Below are 20,762 nucleotides of genomic sequence, written 5' to 3'. Positions count from 1 at the left end.
CCCCACTCTGTCTCATCTTGATCCCCACATAATCGATACCTTGAACGTAACAGTTTCGATGCCTGATACGTTTATAGATATTGTTGAAGTGACGAGATCACACATGTTAGCTGCAAATGCCTGCAAGGATAAAAGTCCCCAATAAGGGGCACGTCGCTGCAGATAGAGGCGATGCAACCACACTTAGTGGAGGTGTGGTTGAGGCCGTGGCTCTCTAAGGGAATAGGGGGAGGCCACTTGGTTCGATCAATACTTGCCTAAAGGAATTGGGTAAGTAAGGCACAACCTCATCAATGTAAAGAATCTCTCTCATGAGATTGTCTTTGATTACAATTATGTCCATGAATCAATACTGGAGGACGCTCCGATGTTTAAAATGATTCCAGAGACAAAATCTCAACAGATTACGAGAGTATATACACATTGATGATTCATACTGTTGCTCAAGGAATCATAGAGCACGAAGGTATCGAACCACGCTTTGTTGAAAAATGTTAACAAAGAGCATATTGACCTACATAAAAGTGCGATCCAGGAAGAACTAGATTCTCTGACAAAGAGACAGGTATTTGGTTTGGTAGTGCTAACCTTACCAAGTGTAAAGCCCGCAGGACATAAAAAAGTTTTTGTCATAAAGCGTAATGAGAAGAATGAAGCCCTAAAGAAAGAGGCTCGCCTTGTGGCGCCAAGGTTTCTCGCAACGCTCTGGATTGACAACGAGGAGAAATAATCTCCCATAATGGAAATGCAGCTCATCTATGTGGTTACTACTTATCTCCATAGGGATCTTGATTGGGAGATATCCATAAAAGTGCCCGATGGCCTTAAACTATCCAACTCAAGTAACTCTAAACCACAGAGTGCGTTTGTAATTAGAATTGAAACGCTCACTTTATACAAGTGACTACTTGAGTGGAAAGAGATACAAAATTATGAACTATGTCCTTGCGTACTCATAGAGAAAAGAGTTCCGGATTTGCAATTATAGTTATCTATGTTGATGATAGGAACATAGTAGGTACTCTTGGAGAAGTAAGAGAAACCACGAGCTATATGAAATCTGAATTGAGATGAATAATCTTGGGAAACTCGGTTAATAACGAGTTTGTGGAATATTAATCCACCAGTCTGCATGTGTCCAAAAGATTCTCAGGCGATTTACATGGACAAAATGCATACTGTTAGCACTCCCAATGATCGGTTGTTGTTTGGATGTAAAAGAAAATCCATTTCGTCCAAAGGAAGATGACCAAGAAGGGTAGAGAAATGAAAACTCTTTTCTAAAAGTGCAATAGGCACAATATTGTACTTAGCCCAATGAACACGACCGAGTAATACATTCTCATTTGAACTTGTTCAAGCGCCAACGCAACGCCACTAAAATGTATCATGATACATAAAGAAACCATTGACTTAGGTTCATCATATCCTAAAAGCAAGTCGAAAGGGAATGCAGATGGAACTGTAATCTCCTACACCAATACACCAAGCAATGCTTTGGTAGGTCATTACTAATGCAAAGTATCTATATACGACCAATAGGTTGTTTCCAAAATGGTCATGTATTCACCATTAGGAAAACAACGATACCCTGTGAGAAACATAGGAATGTGAGGACGTTCCTAACACCCTTGATTGATGTAAAAGTCAGGGGGAGTGTAGACTTCAGGGGGAGACTAACACATAGGTGTGTTGTGCTCTTTTTCCCTTCGATCAAGATTTATTTTGTCCCATTGGGTTTTTGTTACTTGGCAAGGTTTTTAATGAGGCAACACCATATGTACTGTTTTAACTTTGACTTGGCACAAGGGGGAGTGTTGAAGGAAAAATACCTTATGTGTGCCTTCGTCAAAGTAACTGACGAGAATAGATTAAGGCATTAGTGATTAACGGATGTAACGGCTCAATTAGTTATATCAGTCATTATGTACATTGTTATTACCATTGATTATCGTCATTATGTGCGTGTAATTACCGTTGAAATTCACCTCTATATAAAGAGGGTTTCTAATGAGAATGAGTAGACCTTGTTCCATATCATATTTTCTGTAACAATTTTGTATTATGCTGTTCTTGGATACATATTAATTAGTTTATTTTTCGTCCACTCACGCTAACGTTTTTAAATGCTTTTCCCTGGGCCCTTTGTTTTCAAATGTCCAGATTGCAGAGCTCCTGTTCGGTTTCCCTAGGAGTTGAGGCATAGATTTCCCGCTGCTCCTTGCTGATCGTAGGTTACCTGTTAACCTATGAGTAGTTGTTTTATTTTCCTTCCTTAGTGCTCTGAGAACCATGGGATTATGTAAATTAAGTTGAAGTGTTTTTTTTTAAGGTCTACGACCCAAGTAGAGAGTTTAATCTTGGTTGATGTTCATGTTTAAGTAATGCAGTTGAATATTTGGTTTGGGTTGTTTAAGTACTGCTATGACTTGGTTCTCGTTGTGGGGAGTGAAGGACTCCAGGCGTGGTGGTTGATTATTATAGTTAAAGTGTTTCAGTTTTATTTCAGGATGGGTTGTCCATTTTTAGGGGAGGTTATGCCGAAATTTCGGTATAATCTCTTTTAAGAGTGGACCGCACAAGACTTGCCTGTTTTACTGTGTGTTTTCGGGGTGGGTCTTGTCAGTTGGTATCAGAGCATTAGGTTCCCCTTCCTGTTGGATTAATGGCATCTAGTTTAATACTAGATTGTCCAAGTGTGAATTTCTAATCTATGTTTATCTTAGGTACTATGCCTCCTAGACGCCGAGCACAGAGAGCTCCTCCGGTGGGGGATGACATGAATGCACAAGAGGGTATGCTGGGAGCGTTTGAGCAGATTGTTAATCAGTTTGCTGCAGCAATGAACCCTCAACCCCCGCCTGATTTTAGCATTAAGAGGGCCAAGGATAATGGTGCTGAGAAGTTTTCTACAGCCAAGGATCCCATTGAGGCCCAGGAGTGGATTGAGACTATAGAGAGAGTGTTTGCAAGGTTAAATGTTCCTGATGACCGTAAGGTATTCGTGGCAGTGCAATGGTTGCATGGCCCTGCATGGCATTGGTGGGTTGGCATTACTAGAGATTATGGGGATGCTTCTCTCATGGCTTGGGATGAGTTCAAGGCCCATTTCAATGATCGTTACTGTAGTCGAGCTCATCTCCATAGGATGCAGGATCAGTTTATGAATTTGCAGAAGGGAGGGAGATATGTCAATCTTGGAGTTTGAGCAGCATTTCCTTGCTAGAGCTCATCATGTTCCTGACTTGGTACGGGACGAGCATGATAAGATATACAGGTTTGTTCGGGGACTTGGGGGTGAGTATGAGGAAAAGATGCAAGCGGTATTGTATCCGAGATTTAGTGATGCAGTTGGGGCAGCTTTAAATATTGAGACCTCACAGATGGGTAGCCGACCCCGAGACCTTGGTGGCCCTAGTTAGGGACCGTCTAAGAGAGCGGCATCTACATCTGGTTCCGGATCTTCTGTGGGTAGTGGACGTAGTAGCAGTTCTGGTCATTCAGCCCGATCTAGGCTTAGAGGTAGCCGGAGATTTGTTGGGGGATCTACAGGCAGACGCCCCTTTAGTCAGTTTAGGGGTGGTATGAGTGGTAGTAGTGGAGCCCACAGTAGTCATTCAGGTCAGTCTAGACAATATCAGCCAGTTAGGTGTTTCGAGTGTGGCGAGCCAGGTCACTTTAAGAGAGATTGTCCCCGTTTGACTCAGGGAGTCGCGCCTACATTTTACCAGACTGCAGGTCAGACTTCAGTTGGTGCTTCTAGTAGTGGCTCACGTGCTAGTTCAGCAGTTAGAGGCGGTCCCCAGCAGGGTAGAGGTCAGAGAGGACGCCCTACCACTCAGGCTAGAGTTCATGCCATGACATTTCAGGAGGGTCGCACCTCTCCCGAGGTTATCATTGGTACGTTGTTTATTTTTGGCCAGCCTGCATTTACTTTGATGGATCCGGGAGCTACTCATTCTTTTATGTCTAGTAGATTTGCACTTCATGCTAATGTGCCCTCATCTCCTCTCCCGGGGGAATGGTATGTGTTTTTGCCTTCGGGTGATGTGTTTAAAATTGATTGGGTATTTAGGTCTTGTGAAGTTCTGGTTGAGGGGTATAACTTGGAGGCAAATTTAATTCCATTAGAGATGATTGATTTTGATGTGATTTTGGGGATGGATTTCTTAGAGGCACATCAGGCTTTGGTCGATTGTTTCCAGAAAATTGTAGTGTTCCGAAGTCCGGAGAAGCGGAGATTACGTTTTGTGGAGAGCGGAATATTTTGCCATCTTGCTTGATTTCAGCAGCCACGGCAGGTAAATTGCTGAATAGGGGTTGTCAGGCATATTTGGCTCATGTTGTGGATACTAGTATGGGAGTTCTTAAGGTTGAAGATATTCCTGTAGTCAAGGAGTTTCCTGATGTTTTTCCGGAGGAGTTGCCTGGTTTACCTCATGTAAGGGAGATAGATTTTACCATTGAATTACTCCCTAGAACAACCCATATTTCTCAGGCACCTTACAGGATGGCCCCGACAGAGTTGAAAGAGTTGAAGGTTCAATTGTAGGAGTTAGTAGACAAGGGTTTCATAAGGCCTAGTGTGTCTCCTTGGGGTGCCCCAGTGTTGTTTGTAAGGAAGAAAGATGGTACTATGAGGTTGTGCATTGATTATAGGAAGTTGAATCAAGTTACTGTGAAAAATAAGTATCCTTTGCCCCGCATTGATGATTTGTTTGATTAGTTGAGGGGTGCTAAAGTCTTTTCTAAGATTGACTTGAGGTCCGGGTATCACCAGTTGCTGATTAGAGACTCTGACATAGCCAAGACTGCTTTTCGGTCACGCTATGGTCACTATGAGTTTGTGGTGATGTCGTTTGGGTTAACAAATGCACCCGCGGCTTTCATGGATTTGATGAATAGGGTGTTTCGCCCATATCTAGACCGTTTTGTCATTGTGTTCATTGATGATATTCTGGTCTATTCAAAGAGTGAGAAGTTACACTCTAAACATTTGAGCCTGGTGCTTCAGACTTTGAGGTGTGCAGAGCTATATGCCAAGTTCAGTAAATGTGAGTTTTGGCTGGATATTGTTGGATTCTTGGGCCATGTTATTTCTGCTGAGGGTGTTAGTGTGGATCCTCAAAAGGTGGAAGTGGTGACTAATTGGAGTAAACCTAATAGTGTGACGGAGATCCGTAGTTTCTTGGGTCTAGCAGGTTATTATCGTCGTTTTGTACGAGATTTCTCTAAGATCGCCGCTCCACTTACAAGATTGACGAGAAAGGGAGTTAAGTTTGAGTGGTCTGAGAAATGTGAGCAAAGTTTCCAAGAACTCAAGAATCGGTTAACTAGTGCTCCTGTGTTGGCTTTACCTGATGATAGTGGAGAGTATGTGATATATTATGATGCATCAAGAGTGAGTTTGGGTGGTGTGCTTATACAGCATGAAAATGTAATTGCTTATGCTTCTAGGCAACTTAAGCCGCATGAGTTGAATTATCCAACCCATGATTTAGAGCTTGCCGCAGTGGTTTTTGCATTGAAGTTGTGGAGACACTATCTTTATGGAGCTAAGTGTCAGATCTTTACAGATCATAAAAGTCTCCGATATATTTTTACACAAAAGGAGTTGAATTTGAGGCAGAGGAGGTGGATGGAGTTGATTAAAGACTATGATTGCACTATTGAGTACCACCCTGGAAGAGCAAATGTTGTGGCAGATGCTCTTAGTCGGAAGCCTACTTGTAGCTTATCTTATTTGAGGACAGTTCGACTTCCTCTTCTTTATGAACTTCGAGCTACAGGAGTTGATTTGTCGGTGGATAGAGTTGGTACTTTGGTTGCTAGTTTCCATGTGAGACCGATTCTGATTGACAGAGTGCGAGAAGCACAATGTCAGGACCCTTCCATCATCCGCTTGATTGAAAGAACACGTGGTGGCACCACGGTGGGGTTTTCCATTGGAAAAGATGGGGTATTATTATTTAAAAACAGACTTTGTGTGCCAAAAGAAATGAAGTGCTTAAGCAAGAGATTTTAGAGGAAGCTCATAATTCTCCTTATGCCATGCATCCTGGTAGTACTAAAATGTATCGGACTTTGAGGGAATTTTATTGGTGGCCAAATATGAAGAGGGAGATTGCAGCATTTGTGAGTAGATGCTTGGTTTGTCAGCAGGTGAAAGCTGAAAGGCAAAAGCCAGTAGGGTTGCAGCAACCGTTAGAGATTCCAGTGTGGAAATGGGATCATATCACTATGGATTTTGTTTATGGTTTACCTCGTTCTCGAGATGGTCATGATGGTATATGGGTAATTGTTGATCGACTCACCAAATCAGCACACTTCTTGCCGGTTAATAAAACCTATAAATTCGAGAAATTGGCAGAATTGTATGTAAATGAGATTGTCAGACTTCATGGGGTGACAGAATCTATAGTATCTGATCGGGATCCCTGTTTTGTGTCAAAGTTTTGGAAAGGGTTACAGACGGCTTTGGGGACTCAATTATGTTTTAGCACTGCCTTTCATCCATAAACCGATGGGCAATCCGAGAGAACTATTCAGACCTTAGAAGATATGTTGAGGTCTTGTGTGAAGCAATTTAGAGGGAGTTGGGTTAAGAAATTGGCTTTGATGGAGTTTGCCTATAATAATAGTTTTCATTCTAGCATTGGTATGGCACCATTTGAGGCCTTATATGGGAGGCAATGTCGTACACCTTTATGCTGGAATGAAGTGGGAGAAAGAGAATTTGCTGCTCCAGAAATTGTTTTTCATACTAATGAGAACATCAAGGTAATCAGAGACAGAAAAGTTATGCAGATAACCGTAGAAGGGACCTTGAATTTCAGGTTGGTGATTGGGTATTCCTGAAGTTATCCCCTTGGAAGGGTGTGATTCGGTTTGGGAAACGTGGAAAGCTTAGCCCAAGGTACATCGGTCCTTATGAAATTACGGAGCGGGTTGGCCCAGTAGCGTATCGTTTGAGGTTATCCCCAGAGTTATCCCGGATCCATGATGTTTTCCATGTGTCTATGCTCCATAAGTATGTAGCCGATCCTTCTCATATCTTGCAAGAACAACCCATTAGTTTAAAGAAGGATTTGACCTACGAAGAAGAACCGGTTCAGATCTTGGATCAAAAAGAGAAAGTGCTGAGAAATAAGACGGTTCGACTTGTTAAGGTCCTTTGGAGAAGTCATCAGGTTATGGAGGCTACTTGGGAACCGGAGGATAAGATGAGGCAGCAGTATCCCACCTCTTTTATTGACAGGTATGGAAATTTCGAGGACGAAATTTTTATATGGAGGGGAGAATTGATACACCCCGAACCTAGTAATTATTTTTATACTGTGGTATCCGTTTTACTTGTAGTTAATCAATTCGGAAATTTGTTTTATTCTATATTGAGGTGGTGTAGACAAACTTGTAGATTTTTAGTTACTCGAATAAGAGTCGTAGGTAAAGGTTCTAGCTAAATAATAAGACTTTCCATATGTGGGCTGGGGTTTTTAAGTGAGGCCTTCTGGTTATGTTTGGGAACAAAAATAGAAAAGTCAACAACTCCTTCCACTCTCTCTCTCCGCGAGCCGAGCCCGACCCCGACCCATCCGATTTCTCTCCGACAGATCGCCGCCGTCTAACCACGTCTGACCGCCGCACCGGTCCCGTTCGGCAGCTGGGACTCCGCTCGACGTCTCTGGGGTGGTAGCTGTCCTCCTCTCTCCGGCAGCAGCTCACGGGAGCGCTGTCAAGCCGCCGGTTTTGAGGAGCCGGAACTCCTTTATCCGGCCACCAATCGGGAAACTGAAGGTAGGGTTTTGATGCACTCTTGTTGGTTAGTCTTTCCCCTAAAGGTAGGAGATCGATTGGGAGTATATAGCAAATCGGGGGTTTTGTGTTCTTGAGCTTGTGAGGTGTTTTCCGGCCAAACCCTTGATTTGTGGGTTTTGTGTTAGTTATAATTGTTCTAATACTTGATGAGAGGAAGAGTTTGGTGTATACTTTGTTAATTTTGGTCGGAGTTGTGAGAGTGATGGTGGTTGACTGCCACTGCCGGCAGTTGACCGCCACTGCCGGTGGCTGCTGCCGGTTTGGTGGTGGTTTTTGGTCGGTAATTTTTGGTGAATGGTTTTTAGAAGAGATAAATGTTGTTGTATGGTATGGTGATTTTTTTTTTTTGGTGAAGAGTGTTTGGAATTTGGGATAGTTTTGGTGGCTCCATGAATGAGAAATGAGTGGTATTGAAGTATTGAAAATTATGGTATTTGTTGGTAGGAATTTAGGAAATTTTTAAGTTGATTTTGGTGAAAAAGTAGAGGTGAGCCTCATCCATGGAAATTTCCATATTTGTATTTATATGTTAGAACGTTGAGGAAAAATTGGAGATGATTAGTAAAAATAAGGTTGGAGTTCTTCTTAGGTTTGGGTGTGTAGAGGGAGTGAGGAAGACTTTACCTTACTTTGTTAAAAATTGTTATTTTTTTGAGTTATTGTCTCGGACCTTAAATCTCGTTTTGTACAGGACGAGAGGAGACACCACGTGAGGAGGGCTCTGACCGACGTCAGGCTTAGCCATCTATATTGTGAGTGGACACTTTGTTTTTAATGGAATATGCATGCATGATTGGAGATTTGAAATATGTGGATTATTTGGCTTAATTATTACTTTGAGCATTTTAACGTGTGGGACACGTTATTAAATTTAATTTATTTCTTTTCTCTTGGAATTTTCCGAGTACGGTTAGGAATCGTACTTAAGTTTTAAAGATGAGTTTCGGGGAAACTCACATGAAATTATATTTTCCTTTCTTATGCCATATTTGTTGGATTATATGATGTCAATGCTAGTATGTCGTTCCACCATTCGAGGTGATGTGACTCCCATATTTCAAGTGGGGTCACGCAAGCCCTTTCCACCGTAGTGGTGATGTGATGTTGCCGGCGGCATCACGCAAGCCCTGTGCCCTATCCGTCAACTCGACGTGAAGGTACAAGGAGTATGGGAGTACTATGCCTGGGAGGCAACCGAGTTTGGGAGACTCACTTATATGGCCATATAGGATATTTTATTTGAGATGTTAATTTGACTAGCCCATTATTTTGGAAGTTTCTTATATGAAGAATCCGTTTATTTTTCTTATTGCTTTATGACTAGAGGGGCTAGTGTGAATTTTGTTGAGATTATAATATTTGCATGCATAGAAATTCTTAAATTCCGTATAAATGGAAAAGCATATAAAAATTTGATTTTATATTATTCTGTTCTTGGACGTATTAATTAGTTTATTTTTCGTCCACTCACGCTAACGTTTTTAAATACTTTTCCCTGGGCCCTTTGTTTTCAAATGCCCAGATTGCAGAGCTCCTGTTCGGTTTCCCTAGGAGTTGAGGCATAGATTTTCCGCTGCTCCTTGCTGATCGTAGGTTACCTGTTAACCTATGAGTAGTTGTTTTATTTTCCTTCCTTAGTGCTCTGAGAACCATGGGATTATGTAAATTAAGTTGAAGTGTTTTTTTTTTAAGGTCTACGACCCAAGTAGAGAGTTTAATCTTGATTGATGTTCATGTTTAAGTAATGTAGTTGAATATTTGGTTTGGGTTGTTTAAGTACTGCTATGACTTGGTTCTCGTTGTGGGGAGTGAAGGACTCCAGGCGTGGTGGTTGATTATTATAGTTGAAGTGTTTCAGTTTTATTTCAGGATGGGTTGTCTATTTTTAGAGGAGGTTATGCCGAAATTTCGGTATAATCTCTTTTAAGAGTGGACCCCGCAAGACTTGTCTGTTTTACTGTGTGTTTTCGGGACGGGTCTTGTCAATTAAGGTCTATTTGTCTCTGATATGATTGTATCTGATCTGATTCGTTTTCTTGATCGAAGAAGGCAAAAGGAAGAAGAAACGAGGAGGAACTGGGATTTTTTTTTACAGAGTTAGAGCTCTGTTAAAGTTTTCTTGGTTGAATTCCACATGTCAGACTTTTATTAGTGGCACAGGTTTGGCATTGGGAAATCCGGAACAGGTGATTTCCATCCATTTTGTTATGCGCCTGTTATTACATTAACTACATTCATCCCAATGCTTTACTACTTTATTGTTTGCACATTTATCTGCTCATTGAACTCGTCCTAACTGTGGTTGCATCCATGGCTTGTGCCTTGCTGGGCATAGAGCTTGAGCCACAGTTTAATGAGCCATACCTCTCCACCCCACTCTAAGACTTTTGTGGCAAATGATAGAACCTCATGGTCACAAGTATTTTACGTTCACTCTATACGAACCCACCGTCGACATTTTCAAACATGCCGTTGGTCGTATGTGGGCTACATTACCTGCCGTACTCGACAAAATTTGGTGTATATATTAGCGGTGATGCATGAGATTATTTTTTACCATATGGGCCAAACGCAGATAACAGGTGAAGTCAGCTGCTTCTTCATGCTCCACCGGATATGTCTAGCAGTTGAGATCTTTTCCAAGAAAACGCTACCAAATAGGTGGCAACATCGGACGTTGATCTCTCGACTCATGACCATTGGATTCGTGTTATCGACGTTTGAGTGCCTCATAGTTTCGGCTCGGGGTTGATGTTAAAGCTTTCGAGGAGTATGCTGCAATGGGCACATTTTTTAGAAACATCATTTACATGACTGTTTTTAGGTTTAGCTAGGGGTGATGGACAGTGATTAGCTACTATTTGGGAATCAGGGAGCAGCTTCACTTGCACGGTTGCACCCTTCCCTTCTTATGTCTTAGGACTTGGGTCGATTAACAATTGACCTCAACTTCTTTCATTATACCTACAGTCACTCTCACAACATACAATGAATCTGACTTGAGAATATACAAGACGAATTTAGAGGGTCTGCCCGGTCTACATCTCAAGCATCCACCTTTGATATGTAGCTGCTAGTCCAGACTCGAGCACATATCATCCGTCTTGAGATTAATATGTATTTATATCGACCGCACGAGATCATTACAGAATCTTTTACTTGGAACGAAATCAATGATTGATATATTAAACCCTTGAATTGATAGGTTGGACCTGATGCCAAAAGAATCAAAATGAAAAGAAAATCCAAAACCCAATAAATTTACTAAAATCGGTGTGTTGTTGACTTGCAAGCCACAATATAAGAACTATGTAATGCCCATATGTCAATAACCAACAAACTGAAGATCAGTTTCTTGCACGAAATCAAATCAAATCAAATAATGAAATGCATATGATCTCTCATTCACAAAAAAGGATCCAATAGTCAATAACCCAATGAGCTAGTAATAGCTTTTTGTGCTCCAGATCGAATCAAATGTCGCCTATATTGCACTCCAAAAGCACCAATTGAGTTTGCCCAGTTGATTCTTTATGTTTCATGAGTCGTCAACTCGATCAAGTACCCTTTTCATCTGTCTTGATCGTTCTTAATCCTCCCCAAAACCTTCCATTTTTGTCAGATAAACAAAGAGAAATCAAGATCAGAGAAGAAATGGAAGGTGAATTTGGCAACTTCATTGAGGTATTAAGTTCGATATTTGTATGCTTATTCTATTCCTACTCCCTCGGCAAAATAGTCCCCAAAGGTAAAACCAGGCTTCTTTGTGTAGTCCCAGTTGTCTGTCTCTTCTTGTACCTCCCTCTTCACCTGTCCTCTGTACATCTTGGAGGCGCCACTGCTTTCTTCATTTCATGGCTTGGCAGCTTCAAGCTTCTGCTTTTCGCCTTTGGTAAACGTCCTTTGGCTTCAGACCAGTCAATCTCCATTGGACGTTTCATGGCCATTGCTTGCCTCCCAATCGAAATCGAAGAAATCCCACCTCCAAAACATCAAAATGGCCACATTAAAACAGACCCATCTCCATCAAAACCCCATCTGAATGGCCAAAATGGGAACACCCCACATCCCAGAAGCGCCAAATCAACAACCCTGAATCATGTAATCAAGGGCTTCCTTTTGGTCATTCTGATAGGAATCCTCTATTATAGTGAGCATTTTCATCCAAACCTCATCTTAGTCCTTCATTGTCTATACATATATCTCCTCCTAGAGTTCCTCCTAGTTATGGTAGGAGTCCTGGCTCAAGCCCTTTTGGGATTGGAACTGAAGCCCCACTTCAACGAGCCCTACCTCTCCACATCGCTACAAGACTTCTGGGGCAGAAGATGGAACCTCATGGCCACCAGTATCCTACGGCCGGCCGTATACGAGCCCATTCTCGACTGCTCCACGCGCTTCATTGGCCGGAAATGGGCTCCTCTCCCTGCTGTAATGGGAAGCTTCGTAGTGTCCGGGCTCATGCATGAGCTGATTTACTACTACCAGGGACGCGTGCAGCCGACATGGGAGGTTACGTGGTTCTTCATTCTGCAGGGGTCGTGTTTGATGGTGGAGATCCTTTTGAAGAAGGCGTTGAGGGGCAGGTTCCGGCTGCCGACACCAGTCTCGGTGGTGTTGACAGTAGGGTTTGTGGTTGTGACTTGCTTCTGGCTCTTCTTTCCGCAGTTTCTTCGGAGTAAGGCTGATGTTAGAATGCTTGAAGAGTATGTTGCTTTTGGTGCATACATGAAGAATGTAGCTCAGACTTCCCAAAAATGGTTATCTAGCTCATGATATGTTGGTCTAGTAACACAAGTGTCTTTGTTGTAAGTGACATGCTTAAGAATGTCAAACATTCCAATAACCATTGTCTAATAATTTCGCATTTGATTCCTATTTGTGGAATTATAAACCAGTGGATGGTATGTTTCGTGATAAAATCATACGAGGCTTTCTAACAATGGCTAATGAAAACAGTCGAAATCAATTTTGATTTTTCAAATTGGTAGTGTAATAGATCAGTCTTCATGTCCTTATACAAGGATTGCAACTTTCCGCAAGAAACCTAATCTTATTAAACTGCACAAACTTGGAAACTACGTGCGTGCAAACATGACAAAACGTTATTTGAAGTTTGCACATGACATGAAGTGTCTATTGACTTATTGAGCTTGCAATAATTGATGGTAGAAGCTAAAATGTTTTCAGGGAAACTATGTGTTGCAACTTGAAAGGCAGTAACTCATTGACCAAATTGAAGTATTGAACGCCACTTGAAACCAAAACAAACTTAAGGAATAAGAAAACAATTGTCAGAAGCAACCAACCAAGCATAGAACTGCAAACCAAACCAGCCTAGGCTGAATCGATGGAAGTTCTATTCTGTGTCCATAACATGATTACATAAGTATGATTAGTGTTGCAGGACACATTAAGGGAAACAATACAGTTAAGTGGTTAACTATAACTAAAACCAGTAAAATGTAAATCTCAATAACTTCAAGAGAGTTCAGAATAGAGTGTGAAGAGGACGCTGAACAAATAATTACAAACTTTCTGTTGTTTCATATAGTGAGTAATAATATACTGTAGTAGACCACTTCAAGACAAATTTCTCCATCATCACAGTCGTTTTTAGTTTTCGACGAAATTTTTTGTGATTACAGTGCTTCAGTGTTACATAGTATAAAGATCAATTGATTGTCCTCAGGTTAGATAAGTTTCTTTCAGTTATAACATATTAATTTACATAAATATAATGGAAAGTGTAGCAACCTGGGGTTTACAGTTTACCATGTTATAACGGGTTCAGTTTCCAGTCAATTTCCAAGTCAGTGCAATCAAATATACCTTTAACTCTATTTAGAGCTGCTTGCCTGTGTTGTAGTAGAGGAAGCGACAAATTGTTTGCTTGTTCTGCCTCACTGTCATCCTTTCTTTTTCGAGGCAAACTCCTTGATAAAGTTTTCCATTTTGATTCAAAAGAACACACTACACAAAACAAAAAGAACATTATTATTATTAAACAAAAGAGTTAAAGAAATGACAATGTATCAGAGATCAAATAGCAGACATAAAAGATCTTTACTTCTGCATAAATGTATATCAGAACAAGGATCGTGGGTTCATGGTAAAGGAACTGGAATGATCAGTATGAGTACACATTAGACAAGGGCATAAAAATCAGTAAAGTTCATTAATGTATGGATTTTGTTTTATGAAGGCAAAATAAATAAAGGTGGGTGGATAGAAAATTAGATGGTTCTATTTCAATCCTTCTGACTTGCTCCTATGGAAACAAGTTTGAAAAGAGTGAGACAAATCAGTCATTCACAACCACTGATGAAGGGTGGCTCAAAAATTTAAGGTAACTTGTCTGTATGTGTTGAAAATGAGGAGAAGAGCTTTTAGCCACTCCATTGAAGGCCAATAGAAAAACAAAAGGGGCATATATCAATTGCATGAAAAATAGTTTGTGTATTTTCATCAAAGGAACCAAAACAATAAGATCATAATAGCATGCCAATCATAAGGCACTCTAATGACCGTAGTTGTCTAGAATAAGAACAGAGGGTCAGACTCAGAAGTTAACATTTGTAGTTCAGATCCCTATTGTCTGTATTTAAAGGATATATTTAAAACATATGCAATGAAGATAGTTGTATAAAAAACTTTCTCATGAATGCCATTGCTTCACCAGTCTCTGTGATAATCAAATGGTAAATGGTCACCATGTTTGGGTGAGTGGCAATCAATATGAAAGTAAAAAGCACGCATGTTTTATAAGTGGTCCAAGTTGGTTGGGAATGTGCATAAACATCCACCAGAACTTACCAAGAAGTTTTCATAATAGAACTTATCATCATAGAATGGCCAGCCAACAACATCAACGCTCATCCTCTTACTTATCCACTAAAAACCAGCTCAGAATCGCTAAAACATTTTCTTTCAAAATATGAATTCCAAGAACACTCACATATCACCACTAGAGCTTTCTCATTCAGATCAAAATAAAGAGGATCATGCAAAACTGACCAAACAACCCTGTTGCAAACCATGTAAAAGATTATATACTTCATACTGACACTCCAAAATATGAGTACCTTTGTTGGCCAAAATTTTTAATAGCTGGAGTAATAAAAAAGAATCAAATGTCCAAAAAGGTGTGAACTTAAGAAAAAATTATGGGTTCATTGGGTAGCCACAATGTCATATACGCTGGAATAACTCAAGTTCAATGCTTTGTAATAGGCCTTAAACTTAACTTTTCAAGTAAATCCCAGGTATAATCATGTGAGAAGCACAAGCTCTTTTATCAAATTATCCAATCAAATACCTTCGTTTTGGTCCTTGAAACCATGTACTAGGCATGCACAAATCCATGGTCTTCCAGCACGGGATGCTTTTGCGCCACCTTTTAGTTCACCATTGTGTTGTTTCAGACTGCAAATGAATATAAAAATATATCATAATCAGCCTGTCCAAGCAATTTAAATTGATTCCCAGAAATAGCTCGATTCTATAAAAAAAAAAATCCGCACAACATAACACCACAAAAGTGTGTTCTTTTCAAACAATTAAAAGATAAACATAAGAAACAAGAGCACCTTAAGTAAATATTTGAAAAACCTTTGACAATGTTGAAGTTAAACACAAACATAAAAGCACAAAATTGCATGCTACAATAGATCATTTCAAAACTGGATTATTTCTAAAATGAAGTTGGAGATATTTACTATCTATTCATTTCAAAACTGGCAGGTAACTGATGGAATGGCAATCAGTGCTTCAATTGACTACCTTCTCATTCTTCACATCAGCCCAGAATCATAACCAGGAAAAAGAAACATCACTGAGCACCAACCTAATTCCAAGAGCGAAAAAGAAAGGAAAATTGCTAGAGAATACAACCCATATAAACACCAAAGAACCCAAAATGAACAAGACCCACATAGAAATTTGTCGTAAATCTATCAAGTAGCTCTGAAAAATGATAACTTTAAAAGACCCAGAAAGTGATTTGCAATATAAGGGATAAATTTGAAGGACCCAGATAGAATTTGTCGTCAATCTATCATGTAGCTTATGAAAAATGATAGCTCTGAAAGACCCAGATAGCAATTGTATAATGAAACGGATAAATTGGAAGAACCCAGATAGAAATATGGTCCTTAATTCATCAATTAGCTAATGAAAATAACAAAATAGACAAAACCCAGATAGCAATTTGTTCATACCGGCGAGAGAAATCGGTGGTGACACCAACGTAGGTCTTGATGGGGGCATTGGTGGAAAGGATGAGATACACAGACCAAGACCTTGACTTTGATTTTGAGGGAGAATTGGATGTTGCTTCTGATTTGATCTTGGGTAGTGATGTTGAACATGATAATAGATTTGAGGAGGGGCGAGGGTTTGTGAGCTTCACGGAAGGAAATGTCGTGGAGAGCCGCGTCATCATTTACGATGGGATTGTCTGCAAGTTTTGAACTTTTCGGATTATATATAGGCAAAGTGAAGGTGTCAAATAACCGTTGGGCTTTTCTGTTTTCAAACTAACCAGCTAAATAACAGCTGATATTTTACTGCTGCCAAAAAAAATGTTTTACATCAATAAAAATTGGTTGCGGCTATATCCACCCCATTAAATGCTCAGTTCACCCTATGTTACGTTTCAATTCTGCCCTTAAAATCTTAAGAAAATCTGATTTTTATTTTCTTTCTTTTAACTTACAATTATAAAAATGATAAAATCTAAACATATATACAAATATCTTATCGATATATTTGATGGAGACCTCCATTCTTCTCAAACCACATCTTATGTATGTTCTCCTTGATCTCTTTCTTGAGTTCTTTCTTTACGATTATAAAGAAAGACTACAATTGAAGCCATAAATAAAATAAAAATAAGAACGAACAATCTCACCACACTGTATAATTAACCACCTGTTAAAGATTGAAGTGATTCTCAAATTTGATTTGAAAGATGTAGAGAATTGTGTTTTTTTTTTTTTTATTGTAGAGAATTATACGTTGTTGTTTGGATTTTATAGATTTTAGTTTAATATTAGGATTAAATTCAATTTACCCCCTCAAACTTTAGGACTAAAATCAATTTAGTCCATGACCTTTTTTTTTAATCAGTTCAGTCCCTGAACTTTTAGTTTTCATCAGTCATGTCTAAATTTCGAAATTGACTTCAATGATTATATCACAAGCTGAGTTGGCCCAAACATGTTGGCCCAAACATGTTGGCCCACTTTTACAAATTATAAACCACTTAGAAGGGTATAATGAACATTTTCACATTCCACCCTAAAATTAAAAATGTAAACGCTCTAGCAATAGTGCAATAATGCAAAATCACGACTTCCTATTTCTCAAATGAAGGGTGAAAGGCTGAAAAGTGGGCTACTATGTCGGCTCCAACTCACCAGATGACATCACATTTCGAGCTAAATTCAAATTTTAGACTAGGGTGATGCATTTTGAAAGTTTAGGAACTGAACTGATTAAAAAAAAAAATCAGAGATTGAACTGATCGATTTTAGCCCTAAAGTTTGAGGGGGTAAACTGAATTTAATCCTTAATATTATATTTTCACAAAAATTCTTGATTATGGGGTTAGTATTGGAATATTTAGTTTAAAATTGAAATGTGGGGTGAACAAAGTATTTAGTGGGGTGGCAATAGCCGCACCCTAAAAATTTTGTTCACACATCTCCGATTACTTACTTTTCCCAAAGCAGAAGTTTTTCTTGTTGGAGAATTACTCACTGCCCGGGGTACAACAATCGATCTTTCATGGGCTCTAGTCTGATGTTTCCTTGATACCTTTTTGTATCTATTTTTATCTTCTGTTAAGCTTATGTATAAATGAGCTAAATGTTTAATATAATGAAACAATTTTGATTCATGTGATCATTATACTCTCGTCATCTGGCTTTCGATTATATATATGATGATTACTTAAAAAAAACGATCTTTCGTGAGCATGTTCAAGACTGCATGCACTCCCAATGGACAGTTCCGAGTTAAACCGACTGATGGAGAACATGTGTTTTTCACGTTCTCAAACCCTAATGATCGAACTAGGGTTTGACGTGGTGGTCCGTAAGGTTTCAACCATGCGTCGGTGGCTATGGCGAAGTATATATGATGGTGTTGATTATGTTGAAGAGGTTCCTCTGGTGAAATCTTCATATTGGATTAACTTGCTAAAGGTCCCGCCAACCTATCAATTTGAAAGATTGATGCTAATGGAGGGAGCACCATGGGGGAGATGAAGGAGTTTGATCAGATTTCTTGGAAGAACATAATCATCAAGATCTGATCGAGTGATGTTTTCTTTTGAGTTGTTCTTGAATCTTGAAGTGGTTTATGGGATTGGATAAGGGCTAGGGAGAGAAGCATGGTGGGAGAGATGTAGCATGGCAGAAGAAGAGTATTAGAGAGCTTGCTAGCCTCGTTCCTTCTGGTTAATAACAGCAGTTAAAAGAATCTTGGTTGAAGGTTTTTTTTATTTTTTATTGCTGAGTGAAGAGGATGAGTAGGTTTAAGCGTGTATTGGTTTTTGTAAATTATTTTGTATGTCAGGTTATGTCTAAAACTGCTGGATGCATGTGGACTAGGCTTTGAAAGCCGTGAATGTAGTCTTTGGGCAGATTTCACGCAAGAAATCTGTTGTTGGGATTATGTTGTTGTTTTGCTTTATATTTTATTGTGTGGCTGGAAATAAGAAGCTTACTTTTTTGTTTGAATCTTAAAGGGTTTGAGCTTGGCTTTTGGGCTCTCTTCTTCATTTATCCGTATTAGGAGTTAAGTCGTTAGGCATGAATTTCGGTCTCAAGTCCAAAATTACCAACGATCCTAAAACTAATAAAGAACCTCATACAATTCTGTTACCTTCCATGCCACACCCATTTTGAAGGACTTGGCTTCTCTGCTTGTAGAAGATTTGCTAAGATCTGCTTGGATTTTAATACCAAGCTGCCACGTCATCTAAAACCAATCTAAGGGTCAGCAGCGAGAAGTTCCCAAAAAGAAACTTGAGGCCACCCATATCAGATCGGTCTCCTCTTTATTCTTCCTCTGTGTATCGAGCTTCAGCAAGATCAAAGCCATCCTTATGAAGCTCCTGAAATGCCAGACCAAATGATATCAACATATACATGAAAACAAGTACCAATAAAGAAATAAGCAGCTTCTTCTCCTCCATATATAGCCTCTTTGCTCCTCCATTTCTTCAGTCCTTGTTTTATCTATAATACAGTTGGTCCTTCACTCTTGAACAATTATCTAGGACAGAAATCAACCAACAGAACTCCAATTTTATTCAAGTCATCAACTGAATCATAGCTTCAATCTTGAACAATTATCTAGGACATTGGAATCATAAGATTTACAGTGAGAATTGCTGATACTAATCCACACTTAGAGGACGACTCCGATTAAGCTACTCTCCCGACAAAGAAGAGGAAGCACCACCATAACAGTAGCAGTCATCCGTCGTGACTCACCCACCGTGACCCAAGCCCACCCGAACCCTTACCCATATGAACCACTCCTAATCTCCTCCAACGACGAGTACATTGACATCTCCGACAACCTTGCCCTGCCGTCTCCGAGTTTCCGGCAAGCGATAATCCACAGCAGCCCTGACCAAGCTCCGGCAGTTGTCCGATTGGCGAGCTTCTCCATAGACTTGGCTTAAGGCTGAAGCGGGTATGGTTGAATCACTTGGATGGTTGCGTTTTGGGGCTATAGCAATCCCGTGTGGCTAGCGTAAAATTGGTAAGGTGGAGTTTTTCATCAAGAGCCCTTGGATTGATTTTAGATGATGTGGCAGCTTGGTATTGAAATCCAAGTAGATCTGAGCAAAACTTCTCCAAGCAGAGAAGCCAAGTCTCATTTTGAAAGCCCTAATGTGCATGAATGTGGCTTGGGTTCATGTACATGACATGATGTTGCGAGTAGAATTCGCCTACAGCATGAATCGAGCTTATAGAATTTATTGGGTCTACGGTTGATCTAATGAATTTCAACTTACTTTCATAAAAATAAAAAAAATACACCTACCTCTTTTTTGAAAGTTTTTTTTTATTACACTTTTATCCTTGAAACTAATTTCAGAATGAAAGAAAAAAATTGAAGCTGTAAACATTAAACCCAATTTCAAGCTAGCATAATTTTTTTTATTTATTTTTTTAAAAAATTATCAAATAACTCACACACTCTACATATATCAGTGAGGTTTGAACACTAACCTCAAAGTTGTCAGTTAAGCTTCTTAACCAATAAGGCCACGACACCGACATTTCAAGCATAATCACATTCTTGAAAGCCTGTATACGTACACATGGAGGTGAATAACATTACAACAATAAAATTGGATCTTATGATATAACGAATTAGAATGCAAGTCAAGTAGTTGGGTTGCAACAAAACCAAACAAATGAAACACTAAGTGATCGAGAAACTTCAATGATAAAACATGGTTGATAGGATTGATACTAATTGGCCTTATTAAAGCCTGAATTTTCCTCTTTTCCATGACCTGCAACTGCGAATATCTTATATTGGTGATTGAAGGTTGAAATCTCTATAATCTTTATAGGCTCATTGGATGGCTTTTGTTGCTTTCAACTATTGATAATATGATACACAATGAAGATACATAATGTGGTGAGGGATGTTGATGGTGATGAACTAGCCTTGTTGGGGACTAGGGGAAGATGATGATATTGGCGTGCAATGTTAAGGCAAAATAGGCAATTTATGAGAAAGATAAGTACCAAAAAATTTGGGATGTGTATTGAGTGATTTAGGATGTGTGAATAAAATTCCTGTATCAATTAACTCTTTATTCTGAAACAAAGATGGTGCGGCCGCCTTCAACATTCATATGGAACGACTCCATACAATAGGGGGCATAAGAAGTATAGTAAGTATCAAGAGCG

At 39.6% G+C, this 20,762-nt stretch overlaps 2 protein-coding genes across 2 annotated transcripts; one reads left to right on the top strand and one right to left on the bottom strand.

The window, feature by feature from the left end:
* Positions 1-11,472: 11,472 nt before the first annotated feature.
* On the top strand, positions 11,473-12,594 carry LOC101308599 (acyl-CoA--sterol O-acyltransferase 1-like). Its single transcript, XM_004305357.1, has one exon. The coding sequence runs from the start codon at positions 11,473-11,475 to the stop codon at positions 12,592-12,594; it is 1,122 nt and encodes a 373-aa protein (XP_004305405.1).
* An 848-nt stretch (positions 12,595-13,442) lies between these two features.
* Positions 13,443-16,278, bottom strand: LOC101299785 (structure-specific endonuclease subunit slx1-like). The gene is made up of 3 exons (XM_004303039.1): positions 16,038-16,278; positions 15,137-15,243; positions 13,443-13,791 (listed from the first exon to the last, which is right to left on the bottom strand). The coding sequence occupies exons 1-3, from the start codon at positions 16,259-16,261 to the stop codon at positions 13,598-13,600; spliced, it is 525 nt and encodes a 174-aa protein (XP_004303087.1). The 5' UTR covers positions 16,262-16,278; the 3' UTR covers positions 13,443-13,597.
* Between the last annotated feature and the right edge of the window lie 4,484 nt (positions 16,279-20,762).

This window comes from Fragaria vesca, linkage group LG6, assembly GCF_000184155.1.
Source record: "Fragaria vesca subsp. vesca linkage group LG6, FraVesHawaii_1.0, whole genome shotgun sequence".
Taxonomy (NCBI): domain Eukaryota; kingdom Viridiplantae; phylum Streptophyta; class Magnoliopsida; order Rosales; family Rosaceae; genus Fragaria; species Fragaria vesca.
The sequence above is the reverse complement of the archived record's forward strand: the minus strand, read 5'-3'. Positions and strand labels throughout refer to the sequence as shown.

Excerpts from the sequence above, each read along its gene's own strand:
- LOC101308599 (XM_004305357.1), top strand. The coding sequence starts at position 11,473 with ATGGAAGGTGAATTTGGCAACTTCATTGAGGTATTAAGTTCGATATTT.
- LOC101299785 (XM_004303039.1), bottom strand. The coding sequence starts at position 16,261 with ATGATGACGCGGCTCTCCACGACATTTCCTTCCGTGAAGCTCACAAAC. Across the intron at positions 15,244-16,037 it reads ACCACCGATTTCTCTCGCCG|TCTGAAACAACACAATGGTG; the intron begins GTATGAACAAAT and ends ATTCATTTGCAG. Across the intron at positions 13,792-15,136 it reads TTTCAAGGACCAAAACGAAG|TGTGTTCTTTTGAATCAAAA; the intron begins GTATTTGATTGG and ends TGTTTTGTGTAG.